Source organism: Salvelinus namaycush, chromosome 18, assembly GCF_016432855.1.
Source record: "Salvelinus namaycush isolate Seneca chromosome 18, SaNama_1.0, whole genome shotgun sequence".
Taxonomy (NCBI): domain Eukaryota; kingdom Metazoa; phylum Chordata; class Actinopteri; order Salmoniformes; family Salmonidae; genus Salvelinus; species Salvelinus namaycush.
The window spans coordinates 26,859,048-26,878,040 of record NC_052324.1 but is presented as its reverse complement, the minus strand read 5'-3'; the positions used below and the strand labels follow the sequence as shown (position 1 = coordinate 26,878,040).

At 48.8% G+C, this 18,993-nt stretch overlaps 1 protein-coding gene across 3 annotated transcripts in view; it reads left to right on the top strand.

The window, feature by feature from the left end:
* LOC120063278 (ATP-binding cassette sub-family A member 2-like) overlaps nucleotides 1-18,993 on the top strand; it is a 165,949-nt gene that overhangs the window by 134,574 nt on the left and 12,382 nt on the right. For all 3 annotated transcript variants that reach the window (XM_039013558.1, XM_039013557.1, XM_039013556.1), the window contains one exon: nucleotides 853-1,027. In XM_039013558.1, coding sequence (XP_038869486.1) covers nucleotides 853-1,027 — 175 coding nt within the window. The remainder of the gene's footprint in view (nucleotides 1-852; nucleotides 1,028-18,993) is intronic.

Sequence of the window (18,993 nt, the reverse complement as noted above, 5' to 3'; positions counted from 1 at the left end):
ATCCCTGTGGGCCTTTTGACCAGATCCCTGTGGGCCTTTTAACCAGATCCCTGTGGGCCTTTTGACCAGATCCATGTGGGCCTTTTGACCAGATCCCTGTGGGCCTTTTAACCAGATCCATGTGGGCCTTTTGACCAGATCCCTGTGGGCCTTTTAACCAGATCCCTGTGGGCCTTTTGACCAGATCCTGTGGGCCTTTTGACCAGATCCCTGTGGGCCTTTTGACCAGATCCCTGTGGGCCTTTTGACCAGATCCATGTGGGCCTTTTGACCAGATCCCTGTGGGCCTTTTGACCAGATCCCTGTGGGCCTTTTAACCAGATCCCTGTGGGCCTTTTAACCAGATCCCTGTGGGCCTTTTGACCAGATCCCTGTGGGCCTTTTGACCAGATCCCTGTGGGCCTTTTGACCAGATCCCTGTGGGCCTTTTGACCAGATCCTGTGGGCCTTTTAACCAGATCCCTGTGGGCCTTTTGACCAGATCCCTGTGGGCCTTTTAACCAGATCCCTGTGGGCCTTTTAACCAGATCCCTGTGGGCCTTTTGACCAGATCCCTATGGGCCCTGGTTGAAAGTAGTTCACTATATAGGGCCCTCAAACTCATTGTGCTTTTTCATTGTTCTCCTCTAATCAGGGACTGATTTAGACCTGGGAACTGATTTAGACCTGGGAACTGATTTAGACCTGGGAACTGATTTAGACCTGGGATACCAGGTGGGTGCAATTAATGATCAGGTAGAAGAAGAAAGCTGCAGGCTCCAGACCTCAGGGTGTAAGCGTTGAATACCACTGATATAGGGTGCCATTTGAGACGCACACACTGTCTTACTAAGTCTCTGTTTGTCCCTCCAGGCTCCAGGGCACTGATGTGGTGATAGCTATCTTCATCATCGTGGCCATGTCCTTTGTACCAGCCAGCTTTGTGGTCTTCCTAGTGGCAGAAAAGTCTACCAAGGCGAAGCACCTGCAGTTTGTCTCTGGATGTGACCCAGTCATCTACTGGCTGGCCAACTACGTATGGGACATGGTAAGAGGGAGTGGGGTGGAGTGTGTCTGTGTGTGTGTGTGTGTGTGTGTGGGTGGGTGTGTGGGTGGGTGTGAGTGAGAACTTATTTGATCCTCGAATATCCAAGGCCTGAGGTCATCTGCCTTTGGCCTAAAGAGCAGGAACGTGGACTTCCTCAAAGAAATCAGAAATATAGACATTGTCATCCTACAAGAAACATGGTATAGAGGAGATGGACCCACTGGTTGCCCTCTAGGCTACTGTAGTACCATCCACCAAACTACCAGGTGTGAAACAGGGAAGGGACTCAGGGGGTATGCTAATTTGATATAGAGCAGACCTAACTCACTCTATTAAATTAATCAAAACAGGAACATTTCACATTTGGCTAGAAATTCAAAAGGAAATTATCTCAACAGAGAAAAATGTCCTCCTGTGTGCTACCTATATCCCCCACTAGAATCCCCATACTTTAATGAAGACAGCTTCTCCATCCTGGAGGGGGAAATCAATCATTTCCAGGCGCAGGGACATGTACAAGTCTGTGGCGACCTAAATGCCAGAACTGGACAAGAACCTGACACCCTCAGCACACAGGGGGACAAACACCTGCCTGGAGGTGACAGCATTCCCTCCACCATATGCCCCCTTAGGCACAACTATGACAACATAACCAACAAAAACGGGTCACAACTCCTGCAGCTCTGTCACACTCTGGGTATGTACATAGTCAATGGTAGGCTTTGAGGGGACTCCTACAGTAGGTACACCTATAGCTCATCTCTTGGCAGTAGTACTGTAGACTACTTTATCACTGACCTCAACCCAGAGTCTCTCAGAGCATGTACAGTCAGCCCACTGACACCTGTATCAGATCACAGCAAAATCACAGTCTACTTGAACAGAGAAATACTCAATCATTAGGCATCAAAGCCAAAGGAACTGAATAATATAGAGAAATGCTATAGATGGAAGGAAAGAAGTGTGGAAACCTACCAAAAAACACCAAATAATGCATGCAGAGAAGAATTAGACCGATACCCACTAATGATCATTATCCAGAAAAGAGCCTTTAAATTCTACAACCACCTAATGGGAAGCGATTCCCAAACCATCCATAACAAAGCCATCACCTACAGAGAGATTCACCTGGAGAAGAGTCCCCTAAGCAAGCTGGTCCTGCGGCCTTTTTCATAAACACAATACAGACTCCACAGAGCCCCAGGACAGCAACACAATTAGACCCAACCAAATCATGAGGAAACAAAAATATAATTACTTGACACAATGGAAAGAATTAACAAAAAAACAGAGCAAACTAGAATGCTATTTGGCCCTAAACAGAGTACACAGTAGCCGAATATACCTGACCACTGTGACTAACACAAACTTAAGGAAAGCTTTGACTATGTACAAACTCAGTGAGCATAGACTTGCTATTGAGAAAGGCCGCCGTAGGCAGACCTGGCTCTTAAGACAAGACAGTCTATGTGCACACTGCCCACAAAATGAGGTGGAAACTGAGCTGCACTTCCTAACCTCCTGCCAAATGTGTGACCATATTAGAGACACATATTTCCCTCAGATTACACAGATCCACAAAGAATTCAAAAACAAATCCAATTTTGATAAACTCCCATATCTATTGGGTGAAATACCACAGTTTGCCATCACAGCAGCAAGATTTGTGAAGTGTTGCTACAAGGAAAGGGCAACCAGCGAAGAACAAACACCACTGTAAATACAACCCATATTTTTGTTTGTTTATTTTCACTTTTGTGCTTTAACTATTTGCACATAATATGACATTTGAAGTGTCTTCATTATTTTGGAAATGTTGTGAGTGTAATGTTAACTGTTAATTTTTATAGTTTATTTCACTTTTGTTTATTATCTACTTCACTTGCTTTGGCAATGTAAACATATGTTTCCCATGCCAATAAAGCCCGTAAATTGAAATTTGATTTAATTGAGAGTTAAACCGCTGAACAGCTAAACCAGTGTAGAGTAGGTGGTAGTTAGTTTTCTACAGAACTGGACCCCAGACATTGATGCAACTACAAGGTTAAATCCAGTTTGCTACTGATTTGCTTTCCATGCTGAACCACTCCTAGTGGATTGTCATTCTGTCTGTCATCCGCCTGCTTGTGTTGTGTACTATTCATACATAGATGGTTCTATGAATGTTTGAGAGATATTGTGTATTTCTGACAGCCAATCTAACTGAAACTCTCCTGTCTCTCTCTGTCTCCTAGCTGAACTACCTGGTGCCAGCCAATCTAACTGAAACTCTCCTGTCTCCTTGCTGAACTACCTGGTGCCAGACAATCTAACTGAAACTCTCCTGTCTCTCTCTGTCTCCTAGCTGAACTACCTGGTGCCAGCCAATCTAACTGAAACTCTCCTGTCTCTCTCTGTCTCCTAGCTGAACTACCTGGTGCCAGCCAATCTAACTGAAACTCTCCTGTCTCTCTCTGTCTCCTAGCTGAACTACCTGGTGCCAGACAATCTAACTGAAACTCTCCTGTCTCTCTCTGTCTCCTAGCTGAACTACCTGGTGCCAGCCAATCTAACTGAAACGCTCCTGTCTCTCTCTGTCTCCTAGCTGAACTACCTGGTGCCAGCCAATCTAACTGAAACTCTCCTGTCTCCTAGCTGAACTACCTGGTGCCAGCCAATCTAACTGAAACTCTCCTGTCTCTCTCTGTCTCCTAGCTGAACTACCTGGTGCCAGCCAATCTAACTGAAACTCTCCTGTCTCTCTCTGTCTCCTAGCTGAACTACCTGGTGCCAGCCAATCTAACTGAAACTCTCCTGTCTCTCTCTGTCTCCTAGCTGAACTACCTGGTGCCAGACAATCTAACTGAAACTCTCCTGTCTCTCTCTGTCTCCTAGCTGAACTACCTGGTGCCAGACAATCTAACTGAAAGTCTCCTGTCTCTCTCTGTCTCCTAGCTGAACTACCTGGTGCCAGACAATCTAACTGAAACTCTCCTGTCTCCTAGCTGAACTACCTGGTGCCAGACAATCTAACTGAAACTCTCCTGTCTCTCTCTGTCTCCTAGCTGAACTACCTGGTGCCAGACAATCTAACTGAAACTCTCCTGTCTCTCTCTGTCTCCTAGCTGAACTACCTGGTGCCAGCCAATCTAACTGAAACGCTCCTGTCTCTCTCTGTCTCCTAGCTGAACTACCTGGTGCCAGCCAATCTAACTGAAACTCTCCTGTCTCTCTCTGTCTCCTAGCTGAACTACCTGGTGCCAGCCAATCTAACTGAAACTCTCCTGTCTCTCTCTGTCTCCTAGCTGAACTACCTGGTGCCAGACAATCTAACTGAAACGCTCCTGTCTCTCTCTGTCTCCTAGCTGAACTACCTGGTGCCAGCCAATCTAACTGAAACTCTCCTGTCTCTCTCTGTCTCCTAGCTGAACTACCTGGTGCCAGCCAATCTAACTGAAACTCTCCTGTCTCTCTCTGTCTCCTAGCTGAACTACCTGGTGCCAGCCAATCTAACTGAAACTCTCCTGTCTATCTCTGTCTCCTAGCTGAACTACCTGGTGCCAGACAATCTAACTGAAACACTCCTGTCTCTCTCTATCTCCTAGCTGAACTACCTGGTGCCAGACAATCTAACTGAAACTCTCCTGTCTCTCTCTGTCTCCTAGCTGAACTACCTGGTGCCAGCCAATCTAACTGAAACGCTCCTGTCTCTCTCTGTCTCCTAGCTGAACTACCTGGTGCCAGACAATCTAACTGAAACTCTCCTGTCTCTCTCTGTCTCCTAGCTGAGCTACCTGGTGCCAGCCAATCTAACTGAAACGCTCCTGTCTCTCTCTGTCTCCTAGCTGAACTACCTGGTGCCAGACAATCTAACTGAAACGCTCCTGTCTCTCTCTGTCTCCTAGCTGAACTACCTGGTGCCAGACAATCTAACTGAAACTCTCCTGTCTCTCTCTGTCTCCTAGCTGAACTACCTGGTGCCAGACAATCTAACTGAAACTCTCCTGTCTCTCTCTGTCTCCTAGCTGAACTACCTGGTGCCAGCCAATCTAACTGAAACGCTCCTGTCTCTCTCTGTCTCCTAGCTGAACTACCTGGTGCCAGCCAATCTAACTGAAACTCTCCTGTCTCTCTCTGTCTCCTAGCTGAACTACCTGGTGCCAGCCAATCTAACTGAAACTCTCCTGTCTCTCTCTGTCTCCTAGCTGAACTACCTGGTGCCAGACAATCTAACTGAAACTCTCCTGTCTCTCTCTGTCTCCTAGCTGAACTACCTGGTGCCAGACAATCTAACTGAAAGTCTCCTGTCTCTCTCTGTCTCCTAGCTGAACTACCTGGTGCCAGACAATCTAACTGAAACTCTCCTGTCTCCTAGCTGAACTACCTGGTGCCAGACAATCTAACTGAAACTCTCCTGTCTCTCTCTGTCTCCTAGCTGAACTACCTGGTGCCAGACAATCTAACTGAAACTCTCCTGTCTCACTCTGTCTCCTAGCTGAACTACCTGGTGCCAGCCAATCTAACTGAAACGCTCCTGTCTCTCTCTGTCTCCTAGCTGAACTACCTGGTGCCAGCCAATCTAACTGAAACTCTCCTGTCTCTCTCTGTCTCCTAGCTGAACTACCTGGTGCCAGCCAATCTAACTGAAACTCTCCTGTCTCTCTCTGTCTCCTAGCTGAACTACCTGGTGCCAGCCAATCTAACTGAAACTCTCCTGTCTCTCTCTGTCTCCTAGCTGAACTACCTGGTGCCAGACAATCTAACTGAAACTCTCCTGTCTCTCTCTGTCTCCTAGCTGAACTACCTGGTGCCAGCCAATCTAACTGAAACGCTCCTGTCTCTCTCTGTCTCCTAGCTGAACTACCTGGTGCCAGCCAATCTAACTGAAACTCTCCTGTCTCCTAGCTGAACTACCTGGTGCCAGCCAATCTAACTGAAACTCTCCTGTCTCTCTCTGTCTCCTAGCTGAACTACCTGGTGCCAGACAATCTAACTGAAACTCTCCTGTCTCTCTCTGTCTCCTAGCTGAACTACCTGGTGCCAGACAATCTAACTGAAAGTCTCCTGTCTCTCTCTGTCTCCTAGCTGAACTACCTGGTGCCAGACAATCTAACTGAAACTCTCCTGTCTCCTAGCTGAACTACCTGGTGCCAGACAATCTAACTGAAACTCTCCTGTCTCTCTCTGTCTCCTAGCTGAACTACCTGGTGCCAGCCAATCTAACTGAAACTCTCCTGTCTCTCTCTGTCTCCTAGCTGAACTACCTGGTGCCAGCCAATCTAACTGAAACGCTCCTGTCTCTCTCTGTCTCCTAGCTGAACTACCTGGTGCCAGCCAATCTAACTGAAACTCTCCTGTCTCTCTCTGTCTCCTAGCTGAACTACCTGGTGCCAGCCAATCTAACTGAAACTCTCCTGTCTCTCTCTGTCTCCTAGCTGAACTACCTGGTGCCAGACAATCTAACTGAAACGCTCCTGTCTCTCTCTGTCTCCTAGCTGAACTACCTGGTGCCAGCCAATCTAACTGAAACTCTCCTGTCTCTCTCTGTCTCCTAGCTGAACTACCTGGTGCCAGCCAATCTAACTGAAACTCTCCTGTCTCTCTCTGTCTCCTAGCTGAACTACCTGGTGCCAGCCAATCTAACTGAAACTCTCCTGTCTATCTCTGTCTCCTAGCTGAACTACCTGGTGCCAGACAATCTAACTGAAACACTCCTGTCTCTCTCTGTCTCCTAGCTGAACTACCTGGTGCCAGACAATCTAACTGAAACTCTCCTGTCTCTCTCTGTCTCCTAGCTGAACTACCTGGTGCCAGCCAATCTAACTGAAACGCTCCTGTCTCTCTCTGTCTCCTAGCTGAACTACCTGGTGCCAGACAATCTAACTGAAACTCTCCTGTCTCTCTCTGTCTCCTAGCTGAGCTACCTGGTGCCAGACAATCTAACTGAAACGCTCCTGTCTCTCTCTGTCTCCTAGCTGAACTACCTGGTGCCAGACAATCTAACTGAAACGCTCCTGTCTCTCTCTGTCTCCTAGCTGAACTACCTGGTGCCAGACAATCTAACTGAAACTCTCCTGTCTCTCTCTGTCTCCTAGCTGAACTACCTGGTGCCAGACAATCTAACTGAAACTCTCCTGTCTCTCTCTGTCTCCTAGCTGAACTACCTGGTGCCAGCCAATCTAACTGAAACGCTCCTGTCTCTCTCTGTCTCCTAGCTGAACTACCTGGTGCCAGCCAATCTAACTGAAACTCTCCTGTCTCTCTCTGTCTCCTAGCTGAACTACCTGGTGCCAGACAATCTAACTGAAACACTCCTGTCTCTCTCTGTCTCCTAGCTGAACTACCTGGTGCCAGACAATCTAACTGAAACTCTCCTGTCTCTCTCTGTCTCCTAGCTGAACTACCTGGTGCCAGCCAATCTAACTGAAACGCTCCTGTCTCTCTCTGTCTCCTAGCTGAACTACCTGGTGCCAGACAATCTAACTGAAACTCTCCTGTCTCTCTCTGTCTCCTAGCTGAGCTACCTGGTGCCAGCCAATCTAACTGAAACGCTCCTGTCTCTCTCTGTCTCCTAGCTGAACTACCTGGTCCCAGACAATCTAACTGAAACGCTCCTGTCTCTCTCTGTCTCCTAGCTGAACTACCTGGTGCCAGACAATCTAACTGAAACTCTCCTGTCTCTCTCTGTCTCCTAGCTGAACTACCTGGTGCCAGACAATCTAACTGAAACTCTCCTGTCTCTCTCTGTCTCCTAGCTGAACTACCTGGTGCCAGACAATCTAACTGAAACGCTCCTGTCTCTCTCTGTCTCCTAGCTGAACTACCTGGTGCCAGCCAATCTAACTGAAACTCTCCTGTCTCCTAGCTGAACTACCTGGTGCCAGCCAATCTAACTGAAACTCTCCTGTCTCTCTCTGTCTCCTAGCTGAACTACCTGGTGCCAGACAATCTAACTGAAACTCTCCTGTCTCTCTCTGTCTCCTAGCTGAACTACCTGGTGCCAGACAATCTAACTGAAAGTCTCCTGTCTCTCTCTGTCTCCTAGCTGAACTACCTGGTGCCAGACAATCTAACTGAAACTCTCCTGTCTCCTAGCTGAACTACCTGGTGCCAGACAATCTAACTGAAACTCTCCTGTCTCTCTCTGTCTCCTAGCTGAACTACCTGGTGCCAGCCAATCTAACTGAAACTCTCCTGTCTCTCTCTGTCTCCTAGCTGAACTACCTGGTGCCAGCCAATCTAACTGAAACGCTCCTGTCTCTCTCTGTCTCCTAGCTGAACTACCTGGTGCCAGCCAATCTAACTGAAACTCTCCTGTCTCTCTCTGTCTCCTAGCTGAACTACCTGGTGCCAGCCAATCTAACTGAAACTCTCCTGTCTCTCTCTGTCTCCTAGCTGAACTACCTGGTGCCAGACAATCTAACTGAAACGCTCCTGTCTCTCTCTGTCTCCTAGCTGAACTACCTGGTGCCAGCCAATCTAACTGAAACTCTCCTGTCTCTCTCTGTCTCCTAGCTGAACTACCTGGTGCCAGCCAATCTAACTGAAACTCTCCTGTCTCTCTCTGTCTCCTAGCTGAACTACCTGGTGCCAGCCAATCTAACTGAAACTCTCCTGTCTATCTCTGTCTCCTAGCTGAACTACCTGGTGCCAGACAATCTAACTGAAACACTCCTGTCTCTCTCTGTCTCCTAGCTGAACTACCTGGTGCCAGACAATCTAACTGAAACTCTCCTGTCTCTCTCTGTCTCCTAGCTGAACTACCTGGTGCCAGCCAATCTAACTGAAACGCTCCTGTCTCTCTCTGTCTCCTAGCTGAACTACCTGGTGCCAGACAATCTAACTGAAACTCTCCTGTCTCTCTCTGTCTCCTAGCTGAGCTACCTGGTGCCAGACAATCTAACTGAAACGCTCCTGTCTCTCTCTGTCTCCTAGCTGAACTACCTGGTGCCAGACAATCTAACTGAAACGCTCCTGTCTCTCTCTGTCTCCTAGCTGAACTACCTGGTGCCAGACAATCTAACTGAAACTCTCCTGTCTCTCTCTGTCTCCTAGCTGAACTACCTGGTGCCAGACAATCTAACTGAAACTCTCCTGTCTCTCTCTGTCTCCTAGCTGAACTACCTGGTGCCAGCCAATCTAACTGAAACGCTCCTGTCTCTCTCTGTCTCCTAGCTGAACTACCTGGTGCCAGCCAATCTAACTGAAACTCTCCTGTCTCTCTCTGTCTCCTAGCTGAACTACCTGGTGCCAGACAATCTAACTGAAACACTCCTGTCTCTCTCTGTCTCCTAGCTGAACTACCTGGTGCCAGACAATCTAACTGAAACTCTCCTGTCTCTCTCTGTCTCCTAGCTGAACTACCTGGTGCCAGCCAATCTAACTGAAACGCTCCTGTCTCTCTCTGTCTCCTAGCTGAACTACCTGGTGCCAGACAATCTAACTGAAACTCTCCTGTCTCTCTCTGTCTCCTAGCTGAGCTACCTGGTGCCAGCCAATCTAACTGAAACGCTCCTGTCTCTCTCTGTCTCCTAGCTGAACTACCTGGTCCCAGACAATCTAACTGAAACGCTCCTGTCTCTCTCTGTCTCCTAGCTGAACTACCTGGTGCCAGACAATCTAACTGAAACTCTCCTGTCTCTCTCTGTCTCCTAGCTGAACTACCTGGTGCCAGACAATCTAACTGAAACTCTCCTGTCTCTCTCTGTCTCCTAGCTGAACTACCTGGTGCCAGCCAATCTAACTGAAACGCTCCTGTCTCTCTCTGTCTCCTAGCTGAACTACCTGGTGCCAGCCAATCTAACTGAAACTCTCCTGTCTCCTAGCTGAACTACCTGGTGCCATCCAATCTAACTGAAACTCTCCTGTCTCTCTCTGTCTCCTAGCTGAACTACCTGGTGCCAGCCAATCTAACTGAAACTCTCCTGTCTCTCTCTGTCTCCTAGCTGAACTACCTGGTGCCAGACAATCTAACTGAAACTCTCCTGTCTCTCTCTGTCTCCTAGCTGAACTACCTGGTGCCAGCCAATCTAACTGAAAGTCTCCTGTCTCTCTCTGTCTCCTAGCTGAACTACCTGGTGCCAGACAATCTAACTGAAACTCTCCTGTCTCCTAGCTGAACTACCTGGTGCCAGACAATCTAACTGAAACTCTCCTGTCTCTCTCTGTCTCCTAGCTGAACTACCTGGTGCCAGACAATCTAACTGAAACTCTCCTGTCTCTCTCTGTCTCCTAGCTGAACTACCTGGTGCCAGCCAATCTAACTGAAACGCTCCTGTCTCTCTCTGTCTCCTAGCTGAACTACCTGGTGCCAGCCAATCTAACTGAAACTCTCCTGTCTCTCTCTGTCTCCTAGCTGAACTACCTGGTGCCAGACAATCTAACTGAAACTCTCCTGTCTCTCTCTGTCTCCTAGCTGAACTACCTGGTGCCAGCCAATCTAACTGAAACTCTCCTGTCTCTCTCTGTCTCCTAGCTGAACTACCTGGTGCCAGCCAATCTAACTGAAACTCTCCTGTCTCTCTCTGTCTCCTAGCTGAACTACCTGGTGCCAGACAATCTAACTGAAACTCTCCTGTCTCTCTCTGTCTCCTAGCTGAACTACCTGGTGCCAGACAATCTAACTGAAACGCTCCTGTCTCCTAGCTGAACTACCTGGTGCCAGACAATCTAACTGAAACTCTCCTGTCTCTCTCTGTCTCCTAGCTGAACTACCTGGTGCCAGACAATCTAACTGAAACTCTCCTGTCTCTCTCTGTCTCCTAGCTGAACTACCTGGTGCCAGCCAATCTAACTGAAACGCTCCTGTCTCTCTCTGTCTCCTAGCTGAACTACCTGGTGCCAGCCAATCTAACTGAAACTCTCCTGTCTCTCTCTGTCTCCTAGCTGAACTACCTGGTGCCAGACAATCTAACTGAAACTCTCCTGTCTCTCTCTGTCTCCTAGCTGAACTACCTGGTGCCAGCCAATCTAACTGAAACTCTCCTGTCTCTCTCTGTCTCCTAGCTGAACTACCTGGTGCCAGCCAATCTAACTGAAACTCTCCTGTCTCTCTCTGTCTCCTAGCTGAACTACCTGGTGCCAGACAATCTAACTGAAACTCTCCTGTCTCTCTCTGTCTCCTAGCTGAACTACCTGGTGCCAGACAATCTAACTGAAACGCTCCTGTCTCTCTCTGTCTCCTAGCTGAACTACCTGGTGCCAGACAATCTAACTGAAACTCTCCTGTCTCTCTCTGTCTCCTAGCTGAACTACCTGGTGCCAGTCAATCTAACTGAAACTCTCCTGTCTCTCTCTGTCTCCTAGCTGAACTACCTGGTGCCAGACAATCTAACTGAAACGCTCCTGTCTCTCTCTGTCTCCTAGCTGAACTACCTGGTGCCAGCCAATCTAACTGAAACTCTCCTGTCTCTCTCTGTCTCCTAGCTGAACTACCTGGTGCCAGCCAATCTAACTGAAACGCTCCTGTCTCTCTCTGTCTCCTAGCTGAGCTACCTGGTGCCAGCCAATCTAACTGAAACTCTCCTGTCTCTCTCTGTCTCCTAGCTGAACTACCTGGTGCCAGCCAATCTAACTGAAAAGCTCCTGTCTCTCTCTGTCTCCTAGCTGAACTACCTGGTGCCAGCCAATCTAACTGAAACGCTCCTGTCTCTCTCTGTCTCCTAGCTGAACTACCTGGTGCCAGCCAATCTAACTGAAACTCTCCTGTCTCTCTCTGTCTCCTAGCTGAACTACCTGGTGCCAGATAATCTAACTGAAACTCTCCTGTCTCTCTCTGTCTCCTAGCTGAACTACCTGGTGCCAGCCAATCTAACTGAAACTCTCCTGTCTCTCTCTGTCTCCTAGCTGAACTACCTGGTGCCAGACAATCTAACTGAAACTCTCCTGTCTCTCTCTGTCTCCTAGCTGAACTACCTGGTGCCAGCCAATCTAACTGAAACTCTCCTGTCTCTCTCTGTCTCCTAGCTGAACTACCTGGTGCCAGACAATCTAACTGAAACGCTCCTGTCTCTCTCTGTCTCCTAGCTGAACTACCTGGTGCCAGACAATCTAACTGAAACTCTCCTGTCTCTCTCTGTCTCCTAGCTGAACTACCTGGTGCCAGACAATCTAACTGAAACACTCCTGTCTCTCTCTGTCTCCTAGCTGAACTACCTGGTGCCAGACAATCTAACTGAAACTCTCCTGTCTCTCTCTGTCTCCTAGCTGAACTACCTGGTGCCAGCCAATCTAACTGAAACGCTCCTGTCTCTCTCTGTCTCCTAGCTGAACTACCTGGTGCCAGACAATCTAACTGAAACTCTCCTGTCTCTCTCTGTCTCCTAGCTGAGCTACCTGGTGCCAGCCAATCTAACTGAAACGCTCCTGTCTCTCTCTGTCTCCTAGCTGAACTACCTGGTGCCAGACAATCTAACTGAAACGCTCCTGTCTCTCTCTGTCTCCTAGCTGAACTACCTGGTGCCAGACAATCTAACTGAAACTCTCCTGTCTCTCTCTGTCTCCTAGCTGAACTACCTGGTGCCAGACAATCTAACTGAAACTCTCCTGTCTCTCTCTGTCTCCTAGCTGAACTACCTGGTGCCAGCCAATCTAACTGAAACGCTCCTGTCTCTCTCTGTCTCCTAGCTGAACTACCTGGTGCCAGCCAATCTAACTGAAACTCTCCTGTCTCTCTCTGTCTCCTAGCTGAACTACCTGGTGCCAGCCAATCTAACTGAAACTCTCCTGTCTCTCTCTGTCTCCTAGCTGAACTACCTGGTGCCAGACAATCTAACTGAAACACTCCTGTCTCTCTCTGTCTCCTAGCTGAACTACCTGGTGCCAGACAATCTAACTGAAACTCTCCTGTCTCTCTCTGTCTCCTAGCTGAACTACCTGGTGCCAGCCAATCTAACTGAAACGCTCCTGTCTCTCTCGGTCTCCTAGCTGAACTACCTGGTGCCAGACAATCTAACTGAAACTCTCCTGTCTCTCTCTGTCTCCTAGCTGAGCTACCTGGTGCCAGCCAATCTAACTGAAACGCTCCTGTCTCTCTCTGTCTCCTAGCTGAACTACCTGGTGCCAGACAATCTAACTGAAACGCTCCTGTCTCTCTCTGTCTCCTAGCTGAACTACCTGGTGCCAGACAATCTAACTGAAACTCTCCTGTCTCTCTCTGTCTCCTAGCTGAACTACCTGGTGCCAGACAATCTAACTGAAACTCTCCTGTCTCTCTCTGTCTCCTAGCTGAACTACCTGGTGCCAGCCAATCTAACTGAAACGCTCCTGTCTCTCTCTGTCTCCTAGCTGAACTACCTGGTGCCAGCCAATCTAACTGAAACTCTCCTGTCTCCTAGCTGAACTACCTGGTGCCAGCCAATCTAACTGAAACTCTCCTGTCTCTCTCTGTCTCCTAGCTGAACTACCTGGTGCCAGCCAATCTAACTGAAACTCTCCTGTCTCTCTCTGTCTCCTAGCTGAACTACCTGGTGCCAGCCAATCTAACTGAAACTCTCCTGTCTCTCTCTGTCTCCTAGCTGAACTACCTGGTGCCAGACAATCTAACTGAAACTCTCCTGTCTCTCTCTGTCTCCTAGCTGAACTACCTGGTGCCAGCCAATCTAACTGAAAGTCTCCTGTCTCTCTCTGTCTCCTAGCTGAACTACCTGGTGCCAGACAATCTAACTGAAACTCTCCTGTCTCCTAGCTGAACTACCTGGTGCCAGACAATCTAACTGAAACTCTCCTGTCTCTCTCTGTCTCCTAGCTGAACTACCTGGTGCCAGACAATCTAACTGAAACTCTCCTGTCTCTCTCTGTCTCCTAGCTGAACTACCTGGTGCCAGCCAATCTAACTGAAACGCTCCTGTCTCTCTCTGTCTCCTAGCTGAACTACCTGGTGCCAGCCAATCTAACTGAAACTCTCCTGTCTCTCTCTGTCTCCTAGCTGAACTACCTGGTGCCAGACAATCTAACTGAAACTCTCCTGTCTCTCTCTGTCTCCTAGCTGAACTACCTGGTGCCAGCCAATCTAACTGAAACTCTCCTGTCTCTCTCTGTCTCCTAGCTGAACTACCTGGTGCCAGCCAATCTAACTGAAACTCTCCTGTCTCTCTCTGTCTCCTAGCTGAACTACCTGGTGCCAGACAATCTAACTGAAACTCTCCTGTCTCTCTCTGTCTCCTAGCTGAACTACCTGGTGCCAGACAATCTAACTGAAACGCTCCTGTCTCTCTCTGTCTCCTAGCTGAACTACCTGGTGCCAGACAATCTAACTGAAACTCTCCTGTCTCTCTCTGTCTCCTAGCTGAACTACCTGGTGCCAGTCAATCTAACTGAAACTCTCCTGTCTCTCTCTGTCTCCTAGCTGAACTACCTGGTGCCAGCCAATCTAACTGAAACTCTCCTGTCTCTCTCTGTCTCCTAGCTGAACTACCTGGTGCCAGATAATCTAACTGAAACTCTCCTGTCTCTCTCTGTCTCCTAGCTGAACTACCTGGTGCCAGCCAATCTAACTGAAACTCTCCTGTCTCTCTCTGTCTCCTAGCTGAACTACCTGGTGCCAGACAATCTAACTGAAACTCTCCTGTCTCTCTCTGTCTCCTAGCTGAACTACCTGGTGCCAGCCAATCTAACTGAAACTCTCCTGTCTCTCTCTGTCTCCTAGCTGAACTACCTGGTGCCAGACAATCTAACTGAAACGCTCCTGTCTCTCTCTGTCTCCTAGCTGAACTACCTGGTGCCAGACAATCTAACTGAAACTCTCCTGTCTCTCTCTGTCTCCTAGCTGAACTACCTGGTGCCAGTCAATCTAACTGAAACTCTCCTGTCTCTCTCTGTCTCCTAGCTGAACTACCTGGTGCCAGCCAATCTAACTGAAACGCTCCTGTCTCTCTCTGTCTCCTAGCTGAGGTACCTGGTGCCAGCCAATCTAACTGAAACTCTCCTGTCTCTCTCTGTCTCCTAGCTGAACTACCTGGTGCCAGCCAATCTAACTGAAACTCTCCTGTCTCTCTCTGTCTCCTAGCTGAACTACCTGGTGCCAGCCAATCTAACTGAAACTCTCCTGTCTCTCTCTGTCTCCTAGCTGAACTACCTGGTGCCAGCCAATCTAACTGAAACTTTCCTGTCTCCTAGCTGAACTACCTGGTGCCAGCCAATCTAACTGAAACTCTCCTGTCTCTCTCTGTCTCCTAGCTGAACTACCTGGTGCCAGCCAATCTAACTGAAACTCTCCTGTCTCTCTCTGTCTCCTAGCTGAACTACCTGGTGCCAGCCAATCTAACTGAAACTCTCCTGTCTCTCTCTGTCTCCTAGCTGAACTACCTGGTGCCAGACAATCTAACTGAAACTCTCCTGTCTCTCTCTGTCTCCTAGCTGAACTACCTGGTGCCAGCCAATCTAACTGAAAGTCTCCTGTCTCTCTCTGTCTCCTAGCTGAACTACCTGGTGCCAGACAATCTAACTGAAACTCTCCTGTCTCCTAGCTGAACTACCTGGTGCCAGACAATCTAACTGAAACTCTCCTGTCTCTCTCTGTCTCCTAGCTGAACTACCTGGTGCCAGACAATCTAACTGAAACTCTCCTGTCTCTCTCTGTCTCCTAGCTGAACTACCTGGTGCCAGCCAATCTAACTGAAACGCTCCTGTCTCTCTCTCTCTGTCTCCTAGCTGAACTACCTGGTGCCAGCCAATCTAACTGAAACTCTCCTGTCTCTCTCTGTCTCCTAGCTGAACTACCTGGTGCCAGACAATCTAACTGAAACTCTCCTGTCTCTCTCTGTCTCCTAGCTGAACTACCTGGTGCCAGCCAATCTAACTGAAACTCTCCTGTCTCTCTCTGTCTCCTAGCTGAACTACCTGGTGCCAGCCAATCTAACTGAAACTCTCCTGTCTCTCTCTGTCTCCTAGCTGAACTACCTGGTGCCAGACAATCTAACTGAAACTCTCCTGTCTCTCTCTGTCTCCTAGCTGAACTACCTGGTGCCAGACAATCTAACTGAAACGCTCCTGTCTCTCTCTGTCTCCTAGCTGAACTACCTGGTGCCAGACAATCTAACTGAAACTCTCCTGTCTCTCTCTGTCTCCTAGCTGAACTACCTGGTGCCAGTCAATCTAACTGAAACTCTCCTGTCTCTCTCTGTCTCCTAGCTGAACTACCTGGTGCCAGACAATCTAACTGAAACGCTCCTGTCTCTCTCTGTCTCCTAGCTGAACTACCTGGTGCCAGACAATCTAACTGAAACTCTCCTGTCTCTCTCTGTCTCCTAGCTGAACTACCTGGTGCCAGTCAATCTAACTGAAACTCTCCTGTCTCTCTCTGTCTCCTAGCTGAACTACCTGGTGCCAGCCAATCTAACTGAAACGCTCCTGTCTCTCTCTGTCTCCTAGCTGAGGTACCTGGTGCCAGCCAATCTAACTGAAACTCTCCTGTCTCTCTCTGTCTCCTAGCTGAACTACCTGGTGCCAGCCAATCTAACTGAAACTCTCCTGTCTCTCTCTGTCTCCTAGCTGAACTACCTGGTGCCAGCCAATCTAACTGAAACTCTCCTGTCTCTCTCTGTCTCCTAGCTGAACTACCTGGTGCCAGCCAATCTAACTGAAACTTTCCTGTCTCCTAGCTGAACTACCTGGTGCCAGCCAATCTAACTGAAACTCTCCTGTCTCTCTCTGTCTCCTAGCTGAACTACCTGGTGCCAGCCAATCTAACTGAAACTCTCCTGTCTCTCTCTGTCTCCTAGCTGAACTACCTGGTGCCAGCCAATCTAACTGAAACTCTCCTGTCTCTCTCTGTCTCCTAGCTGAACTACCTGGTGCCAGACAATCTAACTGAAACTCTCCTGTCTCTCTCTGTCTCCTAGCTGAACTACCTGGTGCCAGCCAATCTAACTGAAAGTCTCCTGTCTCTCTCTGTCTCCTAGCTGAACTACCTGGTGCCAGACAATCTAACTGAAACTCTCCTGTCTCCTAGCTGAACTACCTGGTGCCAGACAATCTAACTGAAACTCTCCTGTCTCTCTCTGTCTCCTAGCTGAACTACCTGGTGCCAGACAATCTAACTGAAACTCTCCTGTCTCTCTCTGTCTCCTAGCTGAACTACCTGGTGCCAGCCAATCTAACTGAAACGCTCCTGTCTCTCTCTCTCTGTCTCCTAGCTGAACTACCTGGTGCCAGCCAATCTAACTGAAACTCTCCTGTCTCTCTCTGTCTCCTAGCTGAACTACCTGGTGCCAGACAATCTAACTGAAACTCTCCTGTCTCTCTCTGTCTCCTAGCTGAACTACCTGGTGCCAGCCAATCTAACTGAAACTCTCCTGTCTCTCTCTGTCTCCTAGCTGAACTACCTGGTGCCAGCCAATCTAACTGAAACTCTCCTGTCTCTCTCTGTCTCCTAGCTGAACTACCTGGTGCCAGACAATCTAACTGAAACTCTCCTGTCTCTCTCTGTCTCCTAGCTGAACTACCTGGTGCCAGACAATCTAACTGAAACGCTCCTGTCTCTCTCTGTCTCCTAGCTGAACTACCTGGTGCCAGACAATCTAACTGAAACTCTCCTGTCTCTCTCTGTCTCCTAGCTGAACTACCTGGTGCCAGTCAATCTAACTGAAACTCTCCTGTCTCTCTCTGTCTCCTAGCTGAACTACCTGGTGCCAGACAATCTAACTGAAACGCTCCTGTCTCTCTCTGTCTCCTAGCTGAACTACCTGGTGCCAGCCAATCTAACTGAAACTCTCCTGTCTCTCTCTGTCTCCTAGCTGAACTACCTGGTGCCAGCCAATCTAACTGAAACTCTCCTGTCTCTCTCTGTCTCCTAGCTGAACTACCTGGTGCCAGCCAATCTAACTGAAACGCTCCTGTCTCTCTCTGTCTCCTAGCTGAACTACCTGGTGCCAGCCAATCTAACTGAAACGCTCCTGTCTCTCTCTGTCTCCTAGCTGAACTACCTGGTGCCAGCCAATCTAACTGAAACGCTCCTGTCTCTCTCTGTCTCCTAGCTGAACTACCTGGTGCCAGCCAATCTAACTGAAACTCTCCTGTCTCTCTCTGTCTCCTAGCTGAACTACCTGGTGCCAGATAATCTAACTGAAACTCTCCTGTCTCTCTCTGTCTTCTAGCTGAACTACCTGGTGCCAGCCAATCTAACTGAAACTCTCCTGTCTCTCTCTGTCTCCTAGCTGAACTACCTGGTGCCAGCCAATCTAACTGAAACTCTCCTGTCTCTCTCTGTCTCCTAGCTGAACTACCTGGTGCCAGACAATCTAACTGAAACTCTCCTGTCTCTCTCTGTCTCCTAGCTGAACTACCTGGTGCCAGCCAATCTAACTGAAACTCTCCTGTCTCTCTCTGTCTCCTAGCTGAACTACCTGGTGCCAGACAATCTAACTGAAACGCTCCTGTCTCTCTCTGTCTCCTAGCTGAACTACCTGGTGCCAGACAATCTAACTGAAACTCTCCTGTCTCTCTCTGTCTCCTAGCTGAACTACCTGGTGCCAGTCAATCTAACTGAAACTCTCCTGTCTCTCTCTGTCTCCTAGCTGAACTACCTGGTGCCAGCCAATCTAACTGAAACGCTCCTGTCTCTCTCTGTCTCCTAGCTGAGGTACCTGGTGCCAGCCAATCTAACTGAAACTCTCCTGTCTCTCTCTGTCTCCTAGCTGAACTACCTGGTGCCAGCCAATCTAACTGAAACTCTCCTGTCTCTCTCTGTCTCCTAGCTGAACTACCTGGTGCCAGCCAATCTAACTGAAACTCTCCTGTCTCTCTCTGTCTCCTAGCTGAACTACCTGGTGCCAGCCAATCTAACTGAAACTCTCCTGTCTCTCTCTGTCTCCTAGCTGAACTACCTGGTGCCAGCCAATCTAACTGAAACGCTCCTGTCTCTCTCTGTCTCCTAGCTGAGCTACCTGGTGCCAGCCAATCTAACTGAAACTCTCCTGTCTCTCTCTGTCTCCTAGCTGAACTACCTGGTGCCAGACAATCTAACTGAAACTCTCCTGTCTCTCTCTGTC